This window comes from Ovis canadensis, chromosome 7, assembly GCF_042477335.2.
Source record: "Ovis canadensis isolate MfBH-ARS-UI-01 breed Bighorn chromosome 7, ARS-UI_OviCan_v2, whole genome shotgun sequence".
Lineage (NCBI taxonomy): Eukaryota > Metazoa > Chordata > Mammalia > Artiodactyla > Bovidae > Ovis > Ovis canadensis.
This window is the reverse complement of record NC_091251.1, coordinates 23654061-23679540: the sequence shown is the minus strand read 5'-3', so window position 1 is coordinate 23679540 and position 25480 is coordinate 23654061. Positions and strand designations below refer to the sequence as shown.

The 25480-nt window shown below is 48.1% G+C and overlaps 1 protein-coding gene across 4 annotated transcripts in view; it reads left to right on the top strand.

Annotated features, from left to right (window-relative positions):
* The window catches only part of SERINC5 (serine incorporator 5), a 109440-nt gene that overhangs the window by 31754 nt on the left and 52206 nt on the right, over positions 1-25480 (top strand). For all 4 annotated transcript variants that reach the window (XM_069595388.1, XM_069595387.1, XM_069595390.1 and 1 more), the window contains exon 2: positions 21741-21902. In XM_069595388.1, coding sequence (XP_069451489.1) covers positions 21741-21902 — 162 coding nt within the window. The remainder of the gene's footprint in view (positions 1-21740; positions 21903-25480) is intronic.

Sequence of the window (25480 nt, the reverse complement as noted above, 5' to 3'; positions counted from 1 at the left end):
TTTTTTATGCTTATCTTATCCTATTTTTTCTAGTTTTCCCCAGTTTCTCCCTTGCCTTCTTTGGGAAAACTGGACATTGGCTAAAATGCCTGACAGTCAAGCCCTTCTTGCTGTCTAGTTGGTGAGTGGGACACATTTTATCATCGAAGGTTAAGTGGATTTCTGTTTGTTCCTGGTAGCTCCTCCTTTTCGTTTTTTTTTTTTTTTTTTCCCCTGCTTTGGAATGCTTCAAGTTATTTTGGAAACCAAAGGGTACCAGGAATTTATTCTGTGAGATGAGTTTTAATTTGATTAGAATACTGACTCTCAAACTTGTCCTTGGGATGAGATACTCTCTGTAGAACGTGGAGTTCCTTACTGAGCACTATGAGAAAGTTAGTGATATGAACTAGATACGATTATGTAGCAGAATATAATTATTATATATATGTCCTATAAAATCCCAAGCATTTATTATTGAAAAAGCAAGCTAAATGTCATCTTCTAATGCCTAGCTTTTTATTAATATTTATGATGTGTTCTTTCTGTTTGCCATCTGTCCATACATAATTGACAGCATATGGTGAAGGCTTAAGGAAAAATATATGGAATTAAGAAATGAAAATTGAGAAAATGAGGCCATTTGGGGGGAATATTTTAAAATGTAGGTTTAATTATCATTTGAGTGTGGTGAAGCCCACAGATCAAGAGATGACTGCCATTGCAAAGGCAGTTTGTTATAGGGGTCCCCATGCCATCCTGGGCCACACGGGGAAGCAGCAGGGTCAGGAGACAGGAGGAGTGAGGGAAAGGCATGGGCAGGAGTCTTTATTGTGGCTTCCTTGGGAAGGCAGGGCAGGGTGAGCACGTTTAGGGTTGGCTGGTTTGGGTAATGTCAGTGGGCTCTGGGGCTGAGGAGTGGTGTCTATGTCTGGTATGTGACGCTGGGATGGTCAGGGCAGAGAAATATTACTTCCTGGAGCCTAAGAGCCAGATAGTAGGGGTGATTCAGAATATGACCCTGGGTTGACTAGTTTACATGTGAGAGGTTTACTTATAGAGGATTTATTTGCTACATCTAGGGATTAGCTAGGGGGCTTCCCTGATAGCTCAGTTGATAAAGAATCCGCCTGCAATGCAGGAGACCTGGCTTTGATCCCTGGGTTGGGAAGATCCCCTGGAGGGGGGAAAGGCTACCCACTCCAGTGTTCTGGCCTGGAGAACAGTGAGGTTGGGGCCGTTGTAAATAAAGCGATCCTTGAAACTCATTTTATGGTATTTCTTCCCTTCTGATATTTTTGATTTTGCCAAGGTTGTCTTGTTCTATAACCTATCCCCAAGAGAATGAATTTTATACATAAAATAGCAAAGCAAAGCCTATGTGGAAGGTAGCGAATTAAGTGGGCTTTATACTTTTTTTTTCTGGGTCAGAAGATTTCTACTGTTTTATTCTTCACCTATTAAGATTTTGCATACTTTTCTTTTTAAAATCCATCCTAATGTTGAAAATCTGGAAAAACTGGGACAAGGTAAAGAAGACAAACATGATTTAAAATCACAGCTCTGGTTAATATTTTAGTCTGTTTTCTCTGTCTTTTCCCAGAGACGTGTCCATGAGCATTTTCTTGTATTAATTATTTAATGGCATCTTTTTCAGGGACTGTATACTTGTCTGTCACAATCCCCTTGTCATACTGAGACAGTGCTTGATCCCCCTGGAGATGTGTGTTCCCATCTGCCATTCCTGGAGAGTCCTCCTGAGTGGAAACTGAGGAATTATCTGTGAGGGAAGTGGAACGTCTTCCTTAAACACACGGCCGCGTCTGCCTTTTACTTGTTCCATATCCACGGAACAGGAGGCTCTGCCACTGCGAAAGAGAAGCCCTCCCTGAATTCCTTGAGCTTGGGCACAACTTTGAAGGAGCCACAGATCACCTGGGGAGCTTATTAAATGCAGGTTCTAATTCTGAGAACTGAGAGGCTTCCAGTGATCCCCACCCTGCTGCCCCGCACTAGGCACCACGGAGCTCAGGTACTTACGAATTTGCCAGTCATGTTCTGCTCTGGGCCAATCTGGGGGCCTTCCTGCACTTTCTTTGACTATCCCCTGGTCCAGGCTCTTGTCCGTGGCCCTCCGCTCACATCACATCCCCACCAGACCTGCTTTTCTCCTCACTCCAGCAGCTCCCCAGGCCTCCCCCTCCCGTGTCTACCACCAAGTCAAGGTCCAGGGAGGTAAGCTAAGGGCTTTGACTTCATTGCCGCCCGCATCCTCCCAGCTTCTTGTGTGGGTGCTCAGGCCTTGTGCTGGCTGATTCCTCTCTCTTCATAGAGGGTGGGGGCTCCCCGCTTCAGAGACTCCATCCCATAGCCCTAGCATGGCCCCAGCCTGCCAACTCCCAAGCTTGGGCCCTTTGAACCAGGCCTTGGATTTCCCTGGGGGAAGGAAGGAGGGGCCAGACAGATCCAGACTCTTCCCTGGAGCCCTCTTCTCTGTCCACTCCACCCAGTTGGCTTGAGAAATGCTAGGTTTGACTGAACAAATAACAGTAATTAAGGCCTATTTCCTGAACTGCCCACCCCTTGGGCCTGTTTACCTTGAAACCCAATAATAGTTCATTGAGTGTGTGCGTCTGTCTAGCTCTGTGGTCCCTGTGTTTGATTTTGATGCTGAGGTACTGTTCTTCACGTCTAGGCCTGATAGAAGAGCTCTACCTTTGTGGTTTTAAGTAGCAGAGGGAACACCACCCCCAACATGAGTGACTTCTTTCATTAAAAAGAATACCCCTGGGAAAACCTCCCTTAGATTCCCCTCTGCCCTACTTGCTGGCACAGTCAGTGCTCTGATGGGTGAAAACTATGAAGGTTGAAGGTTGGGGTTGGGGAGGAGGGCCTGTATGAGAATATTTTCATTTCTGTGATACTTTGATAGGAAAACATGATTCATGAGCTCCCTCATGTGTGGCCTTGGTTCCTTGTGCAGATGTATTTTAAGAACAGTAGCAGGAAGTAGGAAGTTTCTCAGGTTGGGGGCACAGTCGTGGGGGGAGTTGCACGTGTCGGAGAGTTCTGTGCTATCTGATGCCATCGAGACCGCCTGTCCCTGAACAAAAGCATCCTGACAAACCCTGTCACCTTGTCCTGAGGCCCTGGTTCAGAAGAGGGCTGCTGATAAAATGCACTGGGTGTCTGGGCAGCTCTTCAGATGTAGCAGACAGTTAACTGTGGACATTTGCCTGGGGGGCGGGCACACACATATGTGTTCCTTCCCCTTCAAGCTAGAACGGGGGAGGGAGAGAGAAACTTCAAGGAGAGGAGTGCTGAAAAGAAGGCTTTCTGAAGCTTTGAGGGGCTGAAGAATGGAGAAATTAACTGAGAAAGTGTTTTCTCAGCTGTAGGAAAACAGTGCAGCTCTTACTTCAGCTCTGAGAAAAGGCTGTGCCCCCAGGCCCTTTCATGCGGCCCCCAGGCTTGCCACAGAGAGATGACTGAGGGCGGCCCTGTAGGAGGGTCCCTGTGAGAGTCAGCAGCTCCCATGGGCCTCTGTCTCTTCCCTCCCTGCCTCTGAGGGCCATCTGCTTGCAGCTCTGGGTTTTCCAAACCAGAGGCCATTTTCTGACATTACTGTTTTCAGTTTTTTTATTCAGTTAGGTGAAAACAGGTTTGAAATGTTACCTTTTATCAGGCATTTGGGAATCCTGAAGAACAGAATTATATGAAATCCTGACTGCCGGAAAATCTAGGAACAGGAGGCATGTGCAAGTTTGTCCCTGCGCAGAGTCACTGCAGCTAGTCTCATCTTCAGAGATAGCCGGCTTGTCACGGCCATGGGTTGGAGGTGTCTTGGGGAGGGAAAGTGGCCAGCAGTTGACTAGGCATGTGGGTTGTGTGGGGGATGCGGGGAGGGACTTGCTTGCTTTTCAGAAGTGAGAAGTGGGCACATCAGGGGGCCTGGACACTTGGCAGCCATAGCCTGTGGCTTCAAGAGCTTCAGCTTTGTGGCCCCCCCAGGGTTGACTCATCATAAGCCATGAAATGCCATCACTGTAACTATGCCGTGATGGAAACCTTTCACATTGTATTAGACACTTAGACACTTACTGCCTTCCTGTTAAGAGCCGACAGACCATCGTTTACTCAAAGTGCCATGTTTTAGTAGGTTTGCGTGTCTGTGGATTGATTGCACTATGGATTCAGAATTGTGGGACCCACGCCTGAGTTATTAGCTCATCCTGCTTCCAGACTGCTGAGTTGTCTCAACCGATGTGTTTTTTGCTGGTCCACTGATGCCCTTCATTAGATCTGTCCTCAGATTTCCTATCAGGAAATTAAAGAGACTGGACTGGATCAGAGGTGCTGTGACATGTCCCAATTTGAGTAGAATTTTGGGGTTGCTAAGTTTGATATAAATCCCCTAGAGCTTCACGAGGGCAGTGACTGTACTACTAGCTCCTAGAATGGTGCCTGGTCACTAAGAAGCACTTGGTAAATGTGTGTTGTATCAATATGTAAGAACATTTGTAGTGTTGTGTTTCCATGTCTTATGCATTGGAGTTGCACATGGGATTTCATTTGGTGAGAAAGGAGTGCATTGCTAACCCCTTGAAACTGCTGGCCCACCTCAGCTCTGAGGTCATGGCCACTGGAATTGTTGAAACGAGGTCATTTCTGTTCTCCTTCCCAAAGCATATTTGGCTCTGTGGCCTCCTTCATTGCACTTGGCAGGGTCTGGGGTTGGGCTGGAGAAGAGTGCTTCTTAGAAAGGACTTGGAAGATTCTTCACTGCGGCATAATCTCTATGACACAATCAATCAGGCAAATTTCGGGTTTTGTGGTTCATTAACTGCTTATTGATAAGCTGTTATGAAGTAGAACAAGCAGGATTTCCCCCCCCCCCCCGACCTCTCCTTTTGATGAGAAGACTTGAAACTGACTTTTAAAAATGGTTTAAATCTAATGAGCACTTTCCTTCCCATCGTCCTACACATTTCCATTTTGAATTTCAAGGTTTTGTTTTCGTATACCATTTTCCCTCCTAGAACTTGTTTAACTCGTCTTTCTCAGCCCTGTTCTGCTGCAGGTATTTGTGGCTTCAGTGGGTGCAAATGAATGTTCTGATTGCCTCCTTCATTCCTTAGTAGCAATAAAGAGGGCTTGAGGAAAGTGCCTCCATGCACACGAGACTACTTTTTCCCAAGTTGGTGGGATGCTTTCCTGGGCTCAGATCTCAGGAGTTTTTATTTATAAAAGTATTTTCCTTCAACAGGTGCAGTTACCATCCACATTAGAGCAGAAAATGAAAATGTTATTATAAATGAGGGATCATGATTTGCTTGCATCCCCCTCCCATCTTTACCTTTTTCCATGCCTCCCTGATGGACTGAGGAGAAGGGGTGTCTCTGAGGAGGAAGGACGTGACTATGGTGATATAGATGATAAGTACAGGTGGCTTTCTTGGGAAGAGGGTGGTACCCTTTGCCAGGCTCTGTGCTAAGAACTTTCCCTGAACTGATTCATTTAATCCTCAAAATAACCCTGTGAAGGAGGTGCTTTTATACCCATTGAACAATGAGGTAATTGAAACGTGGAGAGGTAAAGAATTGGCCCAAGAGCCCATAACCAGGCTTGGGTGTGAACCCAGACACCCTGGCCCCACTGAGAAGGGGGAGGGCAGTTGTCTGAGGCATTTCTGATTATCTCCACTTGTGTGTGTTGGGGGGTGGGGTGGTTGCTCATGGCATGTAGTACATTAAGGCTGAGGATGCTGCTGCTAAACATCCCATAGCTCAAAGGACGCCCTCCCCACCCCCCACGAAGAATTATGTGGCCCCCAGTGGTGCTGAGTTTGACGAACTCTTCTCTAGATGATCTGTCTCCCAGGAGAGTTTGTTTTCGATTGAACTGCCAGAAAGCAGAGTTTACCTTTTAACTTAAACTTTATAGATCCTCTCCACCAACCTACTAAAATACATCAAGTGTGGTGTTTTTTTTAGAAGATACATAAGCGGGGAGTGGTGTCAGGGAATGACTCCAAGAATCCGACTGCTGTGTGAGAGCAGAGAGCTTCATCGGCATTCCTTTGGTGCTGAAAGTAACACTGACCTTGTGAGAAAGAGACTCCCAGCAGTGGGGACGGTTTTGTCCAGATTCACTGTAACTGGGAAGCCAGTGCTGGCTTGGCAGGTGTTGGTTGATGGCCCGTCTTTGGCTGATTCAGTTTGGGTCCCGGCGGCTGTGGGTGTTCAGTGCTCTTGAAGGAAGGACACTGACCCTTGACAGTTTTCATGGGATGCTGTTGAAACCAGCACATTCTAGAATGTTGAAACCTGCGTCAGAAACCCCTGTCCCAAATTCCTTTCTGACATGCCTACAGAGTCCTGTCCTTACAGTTATGGAAGAGACATGAAGTGAAACCCTTGGAGCTTTAAGGAATTCTCTGAACTCAAAAGAGAAAAACTTAAGAATCTGAAATGAAGGGACGCACAAGAGCCAATTTCGGGTTCAGGCAAATACACAGCTTCGAATTCAACTCCTTCAATCCTTAGGAGCCATTAATTTTCCCCATTTCACTTTTATTTGCTTCATAGTCTACCAAGCAGAGGTTTATTTATAGCAGCTGAACTAAAAAAATGTTACAAGGGTTAAAGAAATTTTAAGTTGAGGTAAAAAAGTTTACCATCTTAACCATATTTAAAGATACAGCACAGTAGGAATTTTCTACTTTTATGACTCAGTTATAGCAATAATTCTATCTGTTTTCTACCAATTACATAGCTGAAGTAGATCTTATTTACTCACTGGGTGATTCATTTAGCAAATATTTGAATGTTTACCACCCATAAGGTAGAATAGGAATGTTGTTTTGTTTTCTTCCAAAATAGAAACTTGAAGTGTTTTTCTAATTATAAGATATGTGCCTTTAAAATGTATTTTTTTAAAAAGATATGTACTTATTGCACAGAGTTCAGAAAATATGGAAAAGCATAGTCACTCATCATCCCACAACCCTGTTAACTACTGTTGATGCACTGGTGTATCCTTCTAGATTGCTTTTTGTTGATGTTACGGCAGATCTATGTGTTGCTATAATTTTACTCCAAATGCTATCATACTCTGTGTTTTTGTGTTATTGACTATTTTCAGTTAACGCAGTGTGGATATCTTTCCATGGGCTTCCCAGGTGGCTCAGTGGCAAAAAATCCACCTGCCAGTGCAGAAGATGCAAGAAACACGGGTTTGATCCCTGGGTTGGGAAGATCCCCTGGTGTAGGAAATGTCAACCAACTTCAGTATTCTTGACTGGGTTGGAAAGAGCTTGGCGGGCTGCAGTCCACAGGGTCACAAAGAATTGGACGTGACTAAGCAACCGCGCTTACACACACACACACGCACGCACGCACGCACGCACACACACACACACACACACACACACACCCCTTTCCATGATGGCAATTTTTTCTGTATAACCACTGGGTGCATTGGATTCAATAATATAAATGTACCATAATTTCAGTGATCAGTACTCCTTCCAGTACAGAAAGGAGCATCCAAGTGTCCTTTCTTTTAAACAAAATGTTTAGTATAAGTTCATGTGCCCAACGCGTAGTGAAGCCAGACAAACCAAAACATCAGAGTTTGGAGCAGAGAAAGGTTCATTGCAGGGCCATTCAAGGAGGCGGGTGGTTTGTGCCCAAACTCCCTGAAGAGTTCCAGCAAAGCGTTTTTAAGGTGATCAGCTTGTGCACAGTTCTCTGAATGGCTGATGGTGAGGTGACAGGGTGATGTCAGGAGTTAACATTATCAAGCTTTAGGCAGTAGTAAGTCTAGGAGCTAGGTGCTCATGGTCATCGAGTAGTTAGTGTCTTCCACTTGGTGGGAGTTTTCACATCTGTAAGACAACTCAGGAATGTCCATTAGATAGTGTTATCTAGGTACTTCAGAGAGGAGCTGAAGCAGAGGGTTTAGAGGATGGTCCCATGGGACCTATTGCTGCATTTCCAGGAATTAACATTGCACAGGAGGTATGTAGTATTGATATAGTAACCATTAGTTGAGTGAATAAATCACTTGGTTACTTCCATAGGATTAAGGGTAGGGCTTTAAAAATGGGATGGGGCTTCCCTGGTGGCTCAGAGGTTAAAGCGTTTGCCTGCAATGCGAGAGACCTTGGTTCAATCCCTGGGTCGGGAAGATCCCCTGGAGAAGGAAATGGCAACCCACGCCAGTATTCTTGCCTGGAGAATCCCACGGACAGAGGAGCCTGGTGGCTACAGTCCACAGGGTTGCAAAAAGTCGGACATGACTGAGTGACTTTTTTTTTTTTTAATGGGATAGGACTTGGTGGTGAAGTGGGGAGCTTGGTGATGGGAGGGGCTGAGCTGCTTGGGCAGGTCTCTAGTAGAGGTCCTCCAGGTCCACTGAAGCCAGAGGTTACTTGGAGAGAGGAAGGGCACACAAAGGGAGACGGCTTCTTCAGATACTTGTTGAATGCTTTCTGTCCCCCTGAGGACAGGAGACTGGAACAGCTTCCTGACTTGCCCCTTCCTCCCCACACAGCTGGTTCCCCTTCTGTAGGAACCAAGGTTTCAGGCCAGTGTGGTCTGTGGTACATCCTCTTTGTATACCAACAGTGAGGGGAGCAGGTTTGCAAAGAGCCTACAGATTCAAATCCTGACCCTGCCACTTGCCAGCTCCGTAAGTGGGGGCGATATAACAGCTAGTGATAAAAGTTGTTGTACCTTACAAAGGGCACAGCGTTAGCTCTGGTTAGCTAATATTATTATGGATTAAATAAGCTTTACAAGGTTGCCCTACATTCTGTTCCTATCTATTTCTCTGTGGCGGCACTGATTCTTTTTCATTGCTGTGCTGCAACCGTCTTGAGTTGCAGCGAGTGGTGGCTGCTTTCTAGCGGTGGTACGCAAGCTTCTCACTGTGCTGGCCTCTCCTGGCTCTGGGCAGCTTCTCACTGTGCTGGCCTCTCCTGGCTCTGGGCAGCTTCTCACTGTGCTGGCCTCTCCTGGCTCTGGGCAGCTTCTCACTGTGGTGGCCTCTCCTGGCTCTGGGCAGCTTCTCACTGTGCTGGCCTCTCCTGGCTCTGGGCTCACAGGCTCCGGTAGTCACAGCACAGGGGTCAGTCATCGTGATGCATGGGCTTGGTTTCCCAGAGGCATCTGGGAACTTCCCAGACCAGGGGTGGAACCTGTGTCCCCTGCATTGACAGGTCGCTTCTTCACCACTGTACCACCAGGCAAGTCCTGCCCTATATTCTTTTGAGTGGGAGAAATCCAATAAGCCCTAAACAAACCAGCTTATTAACATATACATAGTATGTGTTGAGTTTTCTAAAACACGATCATTGTGTGAATTAGCGACTGCCTGCCACCTGTATTTCTTATGCAGTAAGATACTTCCTTATTGAGCAGAGTAGTTGAGTGTTCTGACTCTAGCTTTCAAGGCACGTCATTCCCCTGCAAAGCTACTGGGAACAGGCAGCACGTGGCGCCGTGCTGGCAAGCGTTGCCATTTACCACTCCCTCTGCCTCCTGGTTGTGGAGAAGGAGAAGGTCTGTGTGAGCTCAATGGGAAGCTGTTTCTGAGCATAGAGTGAGGAGAATGAGCTGCAGAGGGCTGGTTGTGGAGACCCAAATTTAGATAAATACTGCTGTTGAGGTAGAATCAGTTCTTCCGTACCTATGCTGACTGCTGGTGATTCACAGAAAGTCCTGAAACCTCAAAGGAGAAGGAAGGCAAGCGGGCTGTGACGGGGCATGAGGAGTATATTGCTGCTGATGCTGCTGAGTCGCTTCAGTCATGTCCGACTCTGTGCGACCCCACAGACGGCAGCCCACCAGGCTCCCCTGTCCCTGGGATTCTCCAGGCAAGAGTACTGGAGTGGTTTGCCATTTCCTTCCCCAGTGCATGGAAGTGAAAAGTGAAAGTGAAGTCACTCAGTCATGTCTGACTCTTTGCGACCCCATGGACTATAGCCCACTAGGCTCCTCCATCCATGGGGTTTTCCAGGCAAGAGAACTGGAGTGGGGTGCCATTGCCTTCTCCGAGGAGTATATTATGTGTCGCCAAAAGATGCGGGGATCAAAATTAAAAGAGAGCACGATTTATTTTTATAAAATATCCTGAACCTACTTTTATGTCTTGAGTATTTTTCTTCTATTTTCTTGGTGTTACATGCCCCCGGCTTGCACGGGAACACCTGGGTTCTGCTTCCAACAGCTTCGACATCTTCCCTTTTTTAGGAACTTGCTACTGCTGCTCCATCCCCTCACTATTTATTAGGGGACAATATTATAATTATTGTAGTTAACAAAAATCTCTGTGAAGTCTTTTCTTCAGTTCTGCTGGGCTCCTGCATTTCCAAGTCAGGAAAAGGACTGAATGAAGGTCCATGTCAGATTTGAAGCGTTCTTTCATTTTGAAGATTGAACTCAGTTTAGATGGCACTAAAGCCAACCAGGCTGTCCAGAGCTCTCGTGGAATAAGTCTGAATAAATGCTGGGAATCCCTGGTTATCCAGTGGTTAGGGCTCTGGGCTTCCACTGCAGGGGGACATGGGTTCGATCCCTGATTGGAGAACTAAGATACCTAGCAAGCTGTGAGGTGTGCCAAAAGAGAAAAGCGAATGTTTCCCATGTTGCTGAGGGGCTTACACTCCCCCAAACTAAAGCACTGGAACTAAAAATGTGTCCTGAGTTTGGAGTGATTCTTGTAACAAAAGCATCGTACGCAGCTTGTTTACCTTCCTAAGTGGAAGGAAGGGAACCCGAGGTTATGGGATGCCTGAGCCATGATGATGAACGTGAGTTTTGGCACTGCCTCGGGAGCTGAACACTGCAGACGTAGTATGGAATGCAGTGCTGCAGGGATGCTCATAGAACCCACGGCTACGCGAGGAGCCTTTGACTGCTCCACTTTTCAATTCTTCTCTTTCTGATTGATCTTTCTGCCTTCGTGCTTTGGGCTTATTAACCCAGTGTGCTTGCCTCTTGCAGGTCATTTTCAACATCTGAGAGTTTATGGATGGGAGAGGTCAGGTCACCTGTTGCAGGGATGACCAGACTCTAGCAGGGGTGCCTCCGTGCCTCTGGCACCTGGTGCTCATTGGTGCTTGCATTTCCCCTGTGGAGTGAGACATTCAGCCTTAGAACCCACCTCAGGACTGCCATTGCCAATGAGTTGAGCACGAGATGAAACCTCTTTACCTATCCTCTGCTAGGCTCCTTCAGTGTGCAGATGAGGAAAACCAAGTCCCAGAGCTGTACAGAGTTAAGAGTCCAGGCCCTCTGGTCCTCAGACCTGTACTCTTCCACCAGTGGGCTTAGGCAAGCCTTTTGGAATTGTGAAGACCAGACCTGAGGGAGGGAGAGGGGAACTCTTACCAGATACATGTGTGTCTGTTTACATGGATTTTATGATTCTGTGACATCTCTTTGGCTTTCTTCCTTATTTCTTGCTATTTCCAATTGGTGGGGGTGTCAGCAGGGAATTCTAGATAATATAGAAATTGTGCTTTTTAATTTAACAAAAGAAGAGCCTGGAAGTTACTACCAGTCCGAACTCATGTTTCACTTCTGTGATCATTTCCTCATGTCCCTGGCATCAGTCCTTAGAAGAACTCTCAACCTGTTGACTTAAAAAAAAAAATTAAAAAATTGCACAATGTGAGAGTTGTGAGTCAGGTTCTAGTTAGGGCAAGATGAGGACTGCAGCCCGGGAGAGAGCACCTCAGAGAGCTCTGAGAAACTGCTCGAAAGAGGCAGGGGAGAAGGACAGTATGTATGTGATTTTGGTAAAGTGGGAGTGCGTACAATCAAGCGTGTTTATTTTTAGGAGGTTTCTACTAGTCTTGTGAAGCTTCTGCTAGTCACAAGAAACAGTCATCACCATGAAGGATTTTAGTGCTTCTGTGGACATGAGGACATGTAAGAACTGGGCTCATAAAATCAGCTCCTGAGAATATGCAACTCTCTGAAGACCTGTCCTGCCAGTTTTCCCAGCTCAAAGATGCCTCTCTTCTGCTCTCCACCCTGAACTCCTTCAGGGGGTGTTGAGGTCAGCTGCTGCAGCAGCGCATGACTTAATCCTTGCAGAGGTGAAAGGCAAGCAAGCACCCAGGGCAAGCGACAATTTGTGGTTGACAAGCCCAAGGCCAGTGGGGAGGACAGGGAGGGTGACTGATGTTTATTATTGTGGGGAGTGTGTGTGTGTGTGTGTGTGTGTGCGCGCGCGCGCGCGGGTGTGTGTGTATTCTCCTTAGATAAGAGAGGAAAACTCACACTAAGGGGAAGGCCCAGCTCCAGGTAGCAGCAAGAGGCTGGCTTATCCTTTCATGTGGACTCTGCTCACCCTCCTCTTTGGAAAAAGCACCTTCTATTTAGAAAAACCTTTACTCTTTATGCTGTGGTTATTTCAAAGGAAGTTAAACATAGGGTGTGAACAGCTCTTTGAAATTTTTTCTTTTTCAGTATATTTGAAGGAGGGGGAGTTCTTCAGAAAGAAAGAAATCACACAAGTCAATGCCACGTTGCAAATACTTCTGTATCAATATCTCAAAACACAGTTACTCTTAAATAGTCTATTTTCTTTTTTTTTTTTTTTAAATCACAAGGGCGATACACATACATGGTTAAAAACCCAAATAGGAGAGCAGAACTGTGCGGCATAGCTGTCTTATTTCCCTCCCCACATCGAGGCCCAGCCTCCTAGGCCCACCCTCTGGCTGATTGATGTTAGTGGTCTTTGTATCCACACACCCCACTTATAGATATGCATTACTATAAAGTATCCGGCTCTACTGACTGTGTTAGTTTACCGTCATAACCAAGTACCACAGACCGGGTGGTGTAAGTAAACATCTGACACTTAATTGTTCACAGATCTGGGGGCTAGAAGTCCAGGATCATGGGAGGCTTCTCTCCTTGACTCGCAGATGGCTGACCTCCCCCTGTGGCTTCACATGGTCTTCCTTCTGCGTGTGTCTGTGTCCTAATCTCTTCTTCTTATAAGGACCCCAGTCATACTGGATTAGGGCCCACCCGATGACCTTGTTTAATCTTAACTACCTCTTTCAGGGCCCTCTGTCCAAATAGTCACGTGCAGAGATACAGGGGATTAGGACTTCAGCATGTGACAGGAGGCCCATAATGCTGCCTTCTTCCTTTGGGGAGAGTCCATAATTAATTTATTCAGTCCCTGTGCAGCTGGAGAATAAGACTGTTTTTATGCTTTTAATGAGCAATCTTATACTTAAACCTCTGCCCTTGTGTAATCATACCTGCAGGACGAACTTCTAGAAGAATTGTAAACAGGGTCCTCCCAAAGGATTGTCTTGGGTCCCTCTTGAATGTATACTGATTTCTTGTGGGGAAAGATTGTGTGCAGAAATTCAAGGCCTTCCTAATTAGCCCTCTGTGATACCGTGTGGGCGTGAGAGGTCCAGAGTGCAGCATGTGCCGTGTACCCTTGGCCTTGTGGAGTGGGGCTGTGAGCCCTTTGATTTGAGGAGCGTTGCTGTTAGGAATTTATCGTATGTTATTCATTTAGCATCTGTTTATTGAGCCATTGATGGGCACTGTTTTGTTCATATGTTGTTTGTTTTTCGATAGATTTATTTTTAAGATGTTCGGGGTTCCAGCAAAACGAAGAGGAAGAGACACAGACTTCAAACATAATCCGTGCTTCCTCACCCCACCACCGCTCTCCCATTGTTCACACCCCTCGCTACAGCGGCACAGTCACCCCACCACAGCTCTCCCACTGTTCACACCGCTTGCTACAGCGGCACAGTCACCCCACCACTGCTCTCCCACTGTTCACACCGCTTGCTACAGCGGCACAGTCACCCCACCACCGCTCTCCCACTGTTCACACCGCTTGCTACAGCGGCACAGTCACCCCACCACTGCTCTCCCATTGTTCACACCGCTTGCTACAGCGGCACAGTCACCCCACCACCTCTCTCCCATTGTTCACACCGCTTGCTACAGCGGCACAGTCACCCCACCACTGCTCTCCCATTGTTCACACCTCTCGCTACAGCGGCACAGTCACCCCACCACCGCTCTCCCACTGTTCACACCTCTCGCTACAGCGGCACAGTCACCCCACCACCGCTCTCCCACTGTTCACACCGCTTGCTACAGCGGCACAGTCACCCCACCACTGCTCTCCCATTGTTCACACCTCTCGCTACAGCGGCACAGTCACCCCACCACCGCTCTCCCAGTGTTCACACCTCTCGCTACAGCGGCACAGTCACCCCACCACAGCTCTCCCATTGTTCACACCTCTCGCTACAGCGGCACAGTCACCCCACCACCGCTCTCCCAGTGTTCACACCTCTCGCTACAGCGGCACAGTCACCCCACCACTGCTCTCCCATTGTTCACACCTCTCGCTACAGCGGCACAGTCACCCCACCACTGCTCTCCCATTGTTCACACCTCTCGCTACAGCGGCACAGTCACCCCACCACCTCTCTCCCACTGTTCACACCCCTCGCTACAGCGGCACAGTCACCCCACCACCGCTCTCCCACTGTTCACACCTCTCGCTACAGCGGCACAGTCACCCCACCACCGCTCTCCCATTGTTCACACCGCTTGCTACAGCGGCACAGTCACCCCACCACCGCTCTCCCATTGTTCACACCCCTCGCTACAGCGGCACAGTCACCCCACCACCGCTCTCCCATTGTTCACACCGCTTGCTACAGCGGCACAGTCACCCCACCACCGCTCTCCCACTGTTCACACCTCTCGCTACAGCGGCACAGTCACCCCACCACCGCTCTCCCACTGTTCACACCTCTCGCTACAGCGGCACAGTCACCCCACCACCGCTCTCCCACTGTTCACACCGCTTGCTACAGCGGCACAGTCACCCCACCACTGCTCTCCCATTGTTCACACCTCTCGCTACAGCGGCACAGTCACCCCACCACCGCTCTCCCACTGTTCACACCTCTCGCTACAGCGGCACAGTCACCCCACCACCGCTCTCCCATTGTTCACACCTCTCGCTACAGCGGCACAGTCACCCCACCACCGCTCTCCCACTGTTCACACCTCTCGCTACAGCGGCACAGTCACCCCACCACTGCTCTCCCATTGTTCACACCTCTCGCTACAGCGGCACAGTCACCCCACCACTGCTCTCCCATTGTTCACACCTCTCGCTACAGCGGCACAGTCACCCCACCACCTCTCTCCCATTGTTCACACCCCTCGCTACAGCGGCACAGTCACCCCACCACCGCTCTCCCATTGTTCACACCCCTCGCTACAGCGGCACAGTCACCCCACCACCGCTCTCCCATTGTTCACACCGCTTGCTACAGCGGCACAGTCACCCCACCACCGCTCTCCCATTGTTCACACCCCTCGCTACAGCGGCACAGTCACCCCACCACCGCTCTCCCATTGTTCACACCGCTTGCTACAGCGGCACAGTCACCCCACCACCGCTCTCCCACTGTTCACACCTCTCGCTACAGCGGCACAGTCACCCCACCACCGCTCTCCCACTGTTCACACCTCTCGCTACAGCGGCACAGTCACCCCACCACCGCTCTCCCATTGTTCACACCGCTTGCTACAGCGGCACAGTCACCCCACCACCGCTCTCCCATTGTTCACACCGCTTACTACAGCGGCACAGTCACCCCACCACCGCTCTCCCATTGTTCACACCTCTCGCTACAGCGGCACAGTCACCCCACCACAGCTCTCCCATTGTTCACACCGCTTGCTACAGCGGCACAGTCACCCCACCACCGCTCTCCCATTGTTCACACCTCTCGCTACAGCGGCACAGTCACCCCACCACCTCTCTCCCATTGTTTACACCCCTCGCTACAGCGGCACAGTCACCCCACCACTGCTCTCCCATTGTTCACACCTCTCGCTACAGCGGCACAGTCACCCCACCACCACTCTCCTACTGTTCACACCCCTCGCTACAGCGGCACAGTCACCCCACCACTGCTCTCCCATTGTTCACACCGCTTGCTACAGCGGCACAGTCACCCCACCACCGCTCTCCCATTGTTTACACCCCTTGCTACAGCGGCACAGTCACCCCACCACTGCTCTCCCACTGTTCACACCGCTTGCTACAGCGGCACAGTCACCCCACCACTGCTCTCCCATTGTTCACACCCCTCGCTACAGCGGCACAGTCACCCCACCACCGCTCTCCCACTGTTCACACCCCTCGCTACAGCGGCACAGTCACCCCACCACCGCTCTCCCACTGTTCACACCCCTCGCTACAGCGGCACAGTCACCCCACCACAGCTCTCCCATTGTTCACACCCCTATCAGAGTGCTACATTCTTTACACAGCTGTCCCACTATTCACACCCCCAACTAGAGTGGTACCTTCATTACACACACAGCTCTCCCACTACTCACATGCCCCACCAGAGTGGTACTTCATTACACACACACCGCTCTCCCACTATTCACATCCCCACCAGAATGCTATGTTCATTACACACACAGCTCTTCCATTATTCCACCCCCTGCCATAGTGGTCGGAGAAGGCAATGGCACCCCACTCCAGTACTCTTGCCTGGAAAATCCCATGGATGGAGGAGCCTGGTGGGCTGCAGTCCATGGGGTCGCAAGGAGTCAGACACGACTGAGCGACTTCACTTTCACTTTTCACTTTGATGCTCTGGAGAAGGAAATGGCACCCCACTCCAGTGTTCTTGCCTGCAGAATCCCAGGGACGGGGGCGCCTGGTGGGCTGCCATCTATGGGGTCGCACAGAGTCGGACACGACTGAAGCGACTCAGCAGCAGCCGCAGCAGCCATGGCGGTACGTCCGGTACCACCAGTGATCTGCGTGGACACTTCCTTACCATCTAAAGTCCGCCGTTTACATTAGGGTTCACTCTGGGTGTTGCACATTCTGCCTTTGTTTTTTCTACCTTTTCAGTAGAAAGTTTAAGTCCTTTGGAATCAGGAGTAACAAGACACAGACATTCATCTCCAAGCTGGTGACAGCCCCAGAAGTTAGACTGGCTAGGAATTGATTTCTCCAGTTTTGAAGTTGTAGGTTTGGGGAGTGCCATGTATGCAGGTCAAGAAACAACAGAACTGGACATGGAACAACAGACTGGTTCCAATTGGGAAAGGAGTACGTCAAGGCTGTATATTGTCACCCTGCCTATTTAACTTATATGCAGAGTACATCATGTGAAATGCCAGGCTGGATGAAACACAAGCTGGAATCAAGAATGCTGGGAGAAATATCAATAACCACAGGTATGCAGATGATACCACCCTTAGGCAAAAAGTGAAGAGGAACTAAAGAGCCTCTTGCAGGTTAAAGAGGAGAGTGAAAAAGCTGGCTTAAAATTCAGCATTCAAAAAATGAAGATCATGGCATCTGGTCCCATCACTTCATGGCAATATGATGGGGAAACAATGGAAACAGTGACAGACTTTATTTTCTTGGGCTCCAAGATCACTGCAGATAGTGACCGCAGCCATGAAATTAAAAGACGCTTACTCCTTGGAAGGAAAGTTATGACAAACCTAGACAGTGTATTAAAAAAACAAAGACATTACTTTGCCAACAAAGGTCCATCTAGTCAAAGCTATGGTTTTTCAAGTACTCATGTATGGATGTGAGAGTTGGACTATAAAGAAAGCTGAGTACTGAAGAATTGATGCTTTTGAACTGTGGTGTTGGAGAAGACTCTTGAGAGTCCCTTAGACTGCAAGGAGATCCAACCAGTCCATCCTAAAGGAGATCAGTTCTGAATATTCATTGGAAGGACTGATGCTGAAGCTACAATACTTTGGCCATCTGATGCGAAGAATGGACTCATTGGAAAAGACCCTGATGCTGGGAAAGATTGAAGGCAGGGGAGGAAGGGGACAACAGAGGACAAGATGGTTGGATGGCATCACTGACTCAATGGGCATGAGTTTGAGTAAACTCTGGGAGAAGGTGAACGACAAGGAAGCCTGGAGTGCTGCAGTCCATGGGGTCACAAAGAGTCAGACACGACTAAGTCCATGGGGTCACAAAGAGACATGACTGAGCAACTGAACAACAAATGCCCAGAGCAATAAAGCTGTGAATGTCAGGGAATAAAAGATAAACCCATTTTATAAATTATACTCTTCCAGAAGGAAGGGGTAAGTCAGCAGGGCTGTGAGATTTTCCCTGATGCTAACATAACAGTACTTTCATGGATGCTGTTTTGAATTTCCACTTCCATGTCAATGATGGCTTAAGATAATGAGACGTAAGAGACGGGGGGTTGTTCTCTGGGTCGAGAAGATCTCCTGGAGGAGGGCATGGCAACCAACTCCAGTGTTCTTTCCTGGAGAATCTCACGGACAGAGGAGCCCGGCAGGCTACACACAGTCCGTGGGGTTGCAAAGAGTCGGACATGACTGAAGTGACTTAGCATGCACGTAGTACACTTTTACTGTTTGTGATTGGCCTAGTTTTCATTGATAAATAACTTGTAGGCTAGTAGAGCTCTGCTATTTGATTCTAATAATAGGCGTGTGTGTGTATATATGTGCACACATCTATATCTGCCTATCTATCTATATGTATGTGTGTGTGTATGGTGGTGGTTTAGTTGCTAAGTCATAGCTGACTCTTTTGTGACCCAATGGACTATAGCCTGCTGGCTGCTCTGTCCATAGGATTTCCCAGGCAAGAATACTGGAGTGGATTGCCATTTCCTCCTCTAGGGGACTGAGGGATCAAACCCGCATCTCCTGCATTGCAGGTGGATTCTTCACCACTGAGCCACCAGGGAAACTCATATGTATATACACATAAATACCATATACAGAGTGAAAGTGAAAAATAAGGAGAATTTTGTTGATTAAAAAAAACGCACAAAATGAGAGTTGCCATTTAAGTTTTCTTTGGGGGCAAAATGAGGACTGTAGCCTAGGAGACAGCATTTCAGATAGTTCTGAGAACCTGCTCTGAGGAGGTAAGGGGAAGCTAGGATATATAGCAGCTTTGCAACAAAGACATCCCTGGTGGCTCAGAGGTTAAAGCGTCTGCCTGCAATGTGGGAGACCTGGGTTCGATCCCTGGGTCAGGAAGATCCCCTGGAGAAGGAAATGGCAACCCACTCGAGTACTCTTGCCTGGAGAATCCCATGGACGGAGGAGCCTGGTGGGCTACAGTCCACGGGCTCGCAAAGAGTTGGACACGACTGAGCGACTTCACTCACTCACTTTGCAACAAAGGGCACGCAGTCTGAATATCAGAAGATTACTGTCCCCAGAAGTTTGGCACTTTGCTATGTGTGGGGAGATGCAAGAGTTGGGTCTCATTGAAATTGTTCCTTTGATATAGATCTCAGCTCTTTGGGGCAAGTTTCTCGTGTTTTCACATCCTGAGTTTCCTCAGAGCTCCTGGCTCACGTGGAGACTGCAGTTGCGGATGACTGTCACATACTTGTTTACTGATATGGCAGGAAATAGTTTCATTTTCCAACTTAAAAATTAGGTCTATACAATGCTACGTGACTTTAAAAATGATAGGATTAAACCAATATGATTTTCTCTTCATTTTCCATAATCATATTCCTCTGTTACCATCTGTCTTTAAATGATCGATTAGGCTCACATTATATCTGCATCTGTTCATTTTTCCCTCTGCGGAGACAGTTAAGTGTAAAGGTTGATTCTGCTTTGGGTAAGTGATGTCATGGTATGTATCATCTGCTTCTAAATATTTCGTTTTCCATGTAGGATAAATATTTGATCACATTTGAATTTGAAAGACAGTAAAACTGGTTATCTAAGACCATGGAGCTTAAAGAGTTAGCAACCAGTGAATGAGGCAGTTGGGAAGGAATTTGAGAGGCAGAGGAGGGAGGCAGGGCTGGGAGAGGAGCCAGCTAGGCCAGTGGGAGGAGAAAAGAGGGAGCTGCGAGGGAGAGAAAAGAAAACTTGGGGCATATGAGTGGAAAGGGATCAGCAAATCAAAGACAGAGACCGTGGGTGAGTGAACTGTGAAGGAAGGTGGCCTGTAAGAACACCATAAAGGCAGCGGAGTTAGGGTTCTGCTGTGTGATCTGTTAGCTCAGCCCGGTAGAGGAGCTGATCTTGCAAAGCAGTGGCCCAGCCTTATGAGGCAAGAAGAGTCTTGAGGAAAATGGCTTAGAAAACTGCATGTAAGATGGAAAGGGCACATTAGGACATTTCAAGTAATGAAATAGTGCAGAATGACAAAGGGCTTAAACAACAGCGATTTCATGAAGTAGATTAAATAATCTGGGAAATGTGTATCTTTCCAAGATCTGTCCTGATGATTACAGCCTGTTGTCATCTTACTCCCGTGATCTCTTCTTACCATAAGTGATGTTTATAGTGTAGCCTTCTAACTGATGCTTGTTTTGAAGCTGTGCAAAACTCTGAACTTCCTGCTAAATCATGATCAAAAGATTACATTGTTAGGTTTTTATATATAGTGTTAAAACACATAGGTTTTGGTGGTCATTTGTAGTTTACGGTAATCTCTTTTGTATTATTCTCTATTTACTAAAGAGCAAATTCCTCCCTAAAACCAGGTATGTCTGATTAGGTTATCCAAGAGACCAGCAGTACATTAAGTATGTTACCACCCGTACTCTAATACATGAGGAGTCTGAGTCTTGAAAAGTAAGGAAACTTGCTTGGGGCTCATAGCTAATAGGTTGCAGAGCCAGGTCCCAAATCCAGGCTGGCTGAATACTTTAAGCTTGTAACAACGCTGTGTTCTCTTGCCCGGTGGTTACTAAAGAATAGTTTCCTTTTAGGGCAGTGAAAATACTCTTAATACTGTAATGATGGATCGATGTCATTGGACATTTATCTAAACCCGTAACATACAGGACACCGAGAATGGAGCCTTATGTAAACCATGGACTTGGTGTGATTTTGAGGTGCCAGTGCAAGTTCATCCTTGGTAAAAAATTTTTTTTAATGTACCATTCTGGTCGATGATATTGACAGTGGGAGAGACTGTACCTGTGTGGGAATAGGGGGCATACGGGACATCGCTGTGCCTTCCCCTTAATTTTGTTGTAAAACCTAAAACTACTCTTTAAAAAACAAAAAACAAAAAACTCTTCAAGAAAAAAAAAACTTAACTCCAGACCCAAACCTGAAAACTTAGTCCCTGTTTTTATTTAATATTCTCAAGTCAAATTATGTCCAGTTGCATTGACCGATAAAGCCCAGTCCTGCCCACTCATTAGCCTCAGGCCCACCCTTCCTGCGTGAATCTCCGAGAGGCGCCTGTGTCTTTTGTGCTTCCTGTTGGTGGTAATCCGCCCCCTCCTCCGCCCGGCCCCGCCCCCTCCTCCACCCGGCCCCGCCCCCTCCTCCGGCCCCCGCCCCCGCCCCCACCATGCATGCAGTTCTTTCTTTGGCTATGGATTTTGACACGTCTCTTTCTTGGGCTCAGCTTCTTGGTTTTCCCATCCTTCCCACTCCCCTTAGTTCTTCTTCTGGTTCTTGGCTTCTTGTGCTCTTCCCTGATTGTTTTTGTCTGAGTGATCACAGTGCTTCGGGTGAAGGGCGCCTTTTCTGTTTAGCTATTGGACATCTCCTAAGCCTCACCATGTTTATTAAAGACAATGTCAGACCAGTCCTGGCGACAGCTTTGTTCACACACGTCCCATGGGTGGGAGCTCACCTGCAGAGGCCTGGGCTCAGTAGGTCTATAAAGGAGAGGCTCTGAGAAGACGCTCTGTGTTTCCTTCCTAGCTGGCCTGCTGCTGTGGGAACGCCGGCTGCTCCTACTGCTGTGGCCCCAAGGTGCGCCAGTCCCGGAGCACCCGCTTCATGTACGCGCTCTACTTCATCCTGGTCGTCATCATCTGCTGCGTCATGATGTCCGACACCGTGGCCAACCAGATGAGGGAGCACGTGAGTCAGCCCCGTCCACTCTGCCCATCACCGGCGATAGTTAATCAGGGGGTGTGGGAAGCATTCAGTGTAGAGCATGGGGCCCAGCCACCCGGGGTGGTTTGGGGTTATACCTGCTCTCCCCAAGCCTTGCTGAAGCCTCTTCAATGCTTTCTCTCTAAGCGGGCAAACCCTTCCCCATCTTGATCTTTAGTGGTAGGTCAGATGCCTTCTGATGCTTTTGGTGGAGAAGATTGTATGTGTTGTCTTAGCTTTGCTGATGGCTGATTAGATGTGTAGTCTTTCCTTGTAGACTTTTGTACTTTTCCCTTGTCCTAAGGATGACTGCCAGTGTCTCCAGCAGCTATTATATAAACACTTAATGTGGCCAGTGTGGTAAAGCCTAGACCATCCCACACATAATGAGGAGTGGGCTACAGGGCGGGTTTTCCTTTTCTGGACATGTCACTTGTAGGGTGGATGTTTCCAAGGGTGAAGGATGGATTTTCTTCCAGTCATTGCCTGGGCAGTATCTGCAAGGTATCCCTGGTATGTGACTCTGAGAGAGACACATATAGGACCTTTTTCTGGAGTTTCCTCATAATGGGCCTGATGATGAGGGGTTGAGTTGGGGATTCTGAGGGAGCCTAATAAATAACACCATCCTTCCCTTCTCAGGTTCTGAATAAACTGACAAAAAATACTACAATGTCAGCAGGTAGATACAAACATCATTTTTATCCCCCCCCCAAAAAGCTGGTATAAGACAGCATGACTCATATTTGCAAGGAAGTGGGCTTCCTACTACTGAACCCCAAAACTGAGTCAGACTTAACCCACCTGGGGACCCCACCTGAGCCAGGGAACACTTCCTCTACAGGGGCACGTTTGCTGCAGGCGTGTTCTCTGGGGGCAGCTCTCCTCAGAGGGAACGGGAGAGAAGAAGAAAGGCTGACCAGCTAGACCCTATTTGCCCCACAGACTTAGCGCTTAGCACTGCATCTTCCAGGGGCCCAGACCCATCTTCCCTTGCCCAAAGGGGCAAGGTCAGACAGTGCCCTGCTGGAACCACGGAGATGGAGCCACCAGGAGCAACTCCCAAGGAAGTGTTTGTTCCCCCTGACCTTAGGCTGCAAATGCAGACTATTTTAAATGTACTTAAGGGCCTCAGAAAAACCATTTTCTTAGAAGTACTTGTTGGAGAAGGCAATGGCACCCTACTCCAGTACTTTTGCCTGGAAAATCCCATGGACGGAGGAGCCTGGAAAGCTGCAGTCCATGGGGTCGCTGAGGGTCGGATACGACTGAGTGACTTCACTTTTATTTTTCACTTTGATGCATTGGAGAAGGAAATGGCAACCCACTCCAGTGTTCTTACCTGGAGAATCCCAGGGACGGGAGAGCCTGGTGGACTGCCGTCTATGGGGTCGCACAGAGTCGGACGCGACTGAAGCGACTTAGCAGCAGCAGCAGAAGTATTTGTTACAGTCTTACCCAGTAGTTAAGGTAGGCCCTTGGAAGTTTTCTGTAGGGTAAGGCTCTTATTACTGGGGTTGTATGGTCTGGAATATATTAGAACTACTGTCAAAACTTGTGAAATTTAGATTCTTCTCTGATTGCTTTAAACATGGATCTCTGCTCAATAAGGCCCTGCGTTGGGGCCTGTGGGGCCTTCAAACTTGAGAGGAAAGGAGCTTATAACTCAGAAGACTGGTATAAAGTCTCCTGAGGCTTAAAACCAGGTAGAAGTTGTGCCATATGAGAGGATGCATGAAGTGCTGTGAAGTTTGGCGGCAGGGAGACCGAGGGCTAAGGCTGCTTTGTTTGACTACACCAGGTCCTGCTATACCTCAGGTGTGTTTGCCACTCATCTCCCCTCTTACCATGGTTTAATCTTGAATGTTTGTGACAAGAAGTTTGAGAGGAGGAATCTTTGAAAGAGTAGATGTAACTCTTACTTTGATTACTTCAGCTTTTCAGGTAACTTAATGTTCTCTTTTTAAATGAACAAGCATTGGCTTAGGGACCCCGCATGTCACTCTGGGAGAAACTGCCAGTGTATCCCCATTTGCCCCATAAGCGTCCATGGGACGCTTAAGAAACGTTCAGTCTCTGTAGATTAGGCTTTGGATCTCAGAAACACAATCTCTTTAGAGAGGAACCCATCAGAAATGTTACTGGAGGTAAAGCTAATTTGGGAACGAAGAGATATATTTTAGGATGTGAGTTTAATAATAATAATTTGTAACATTTGATTGCCATCCAAGTAACCTACCTCATGGAACAGTCCTCAACAACTCCAGCCAATATTTATGGCTTCTGGCTGTTTGCAGAACTTTTAAGAAACAGAAGATTTGGGTTCTTTTTTTTTTTTTTAAGAAAAAAAAAATTGCGGGGGAGAAACAGAAGGTGCTGACCGATATTGCTAGGGAAGGCTTCATGAAAGCAGTGACTCGTGTGATGAGTGTTTCAGTTGCTAATATCTGTTGGGTGATATGCCAGGTTTAATTTTAAGCATTTTACCTGAATCATTTCAGTTCATCACTACTGTACTCAACCTGAGCAATAGGTCCTGCCACTCTCCCTGCTCTACAGATGAAGAAACTGAGGCTCGGAGTCATTTACGTACCTTGCCCAAGGTCTCCATCTCCAAGTGGTGGAGCTGGGATTTGAACCTAGGCTGACTGAGTTCTTAGTGACTAGGCCCTGTAGGGCAAGGCATGTGTGGAAGGACAGTGAGGAGACATGGGTGGGTAAAGTGACTTGCAGGGATTTCAGGGCTAAGGTGAGGCATTTGGCTATGGTCTCATGGCAAATAGGAAGCTGTTATAGATTCTTGAGTAGGAGGCTGTTGTCATAGAAACAGGCTGTGCTACTTAGGGAGGTCGGGGCAGCAGTGGTGTGTGTGCAGAGCAGAGGGCGGAAGAAGGGAGGGGAGGAGGGAAGGGGCAACCCTGACTCCTCACAGAGGCTCTTATAAATGTTTCTGTGCTTGTCCCCTGAATGTACTTATTTGAAAATGGTTTGGCTGGGCTTTCTGCATAGGGAATGAGGCTCCTGTGGGTGAAACCAACCTTTTTCCATCTCAGGCCTCACAGGGTTGGCCGGCCAGCTGGTCACAAAGTCAGTTTGTTTCTTGGCCAATGGAATAGAGGCTGACTTCATCCTCAGGCCTTGCTTGAGGGCAGGCGCTGAAAGGTCCCCTTGTGGGGACACACACTGGGCTTTGCCGCAGTCCTTGCCCTCTCTTTGCTGGCCTGTGGAGATGTCGGAGGATGTGAGAGAAAGAGGGGAAAGCACGTATCCTTTCCAGTCCGGATGGGAGTATGTAATTGCCTCCCACCCAGCAGCCTTGCCTTCGTGCGCACCGGCCAGGGCTCTGTCCAGAGCCTCGCAGGCCTCTGGTGTGAGCGTGAAGGGCACAAGGCAGCGCCTTTTCTGTTATGTTCAGTTTTCGCCTTGGCTGCAGAACGAGGCGGGTGTTGAAGTCTGAGCAAGAGGGAGCTGCCAAGAGCTGCTGGGCCAGACTTCGTCCTGCCTCTTCTCACTGTTTCTGCAAACCTGTGGAAGTTTTGTAATCGAATCCTGCTGACCCTCAA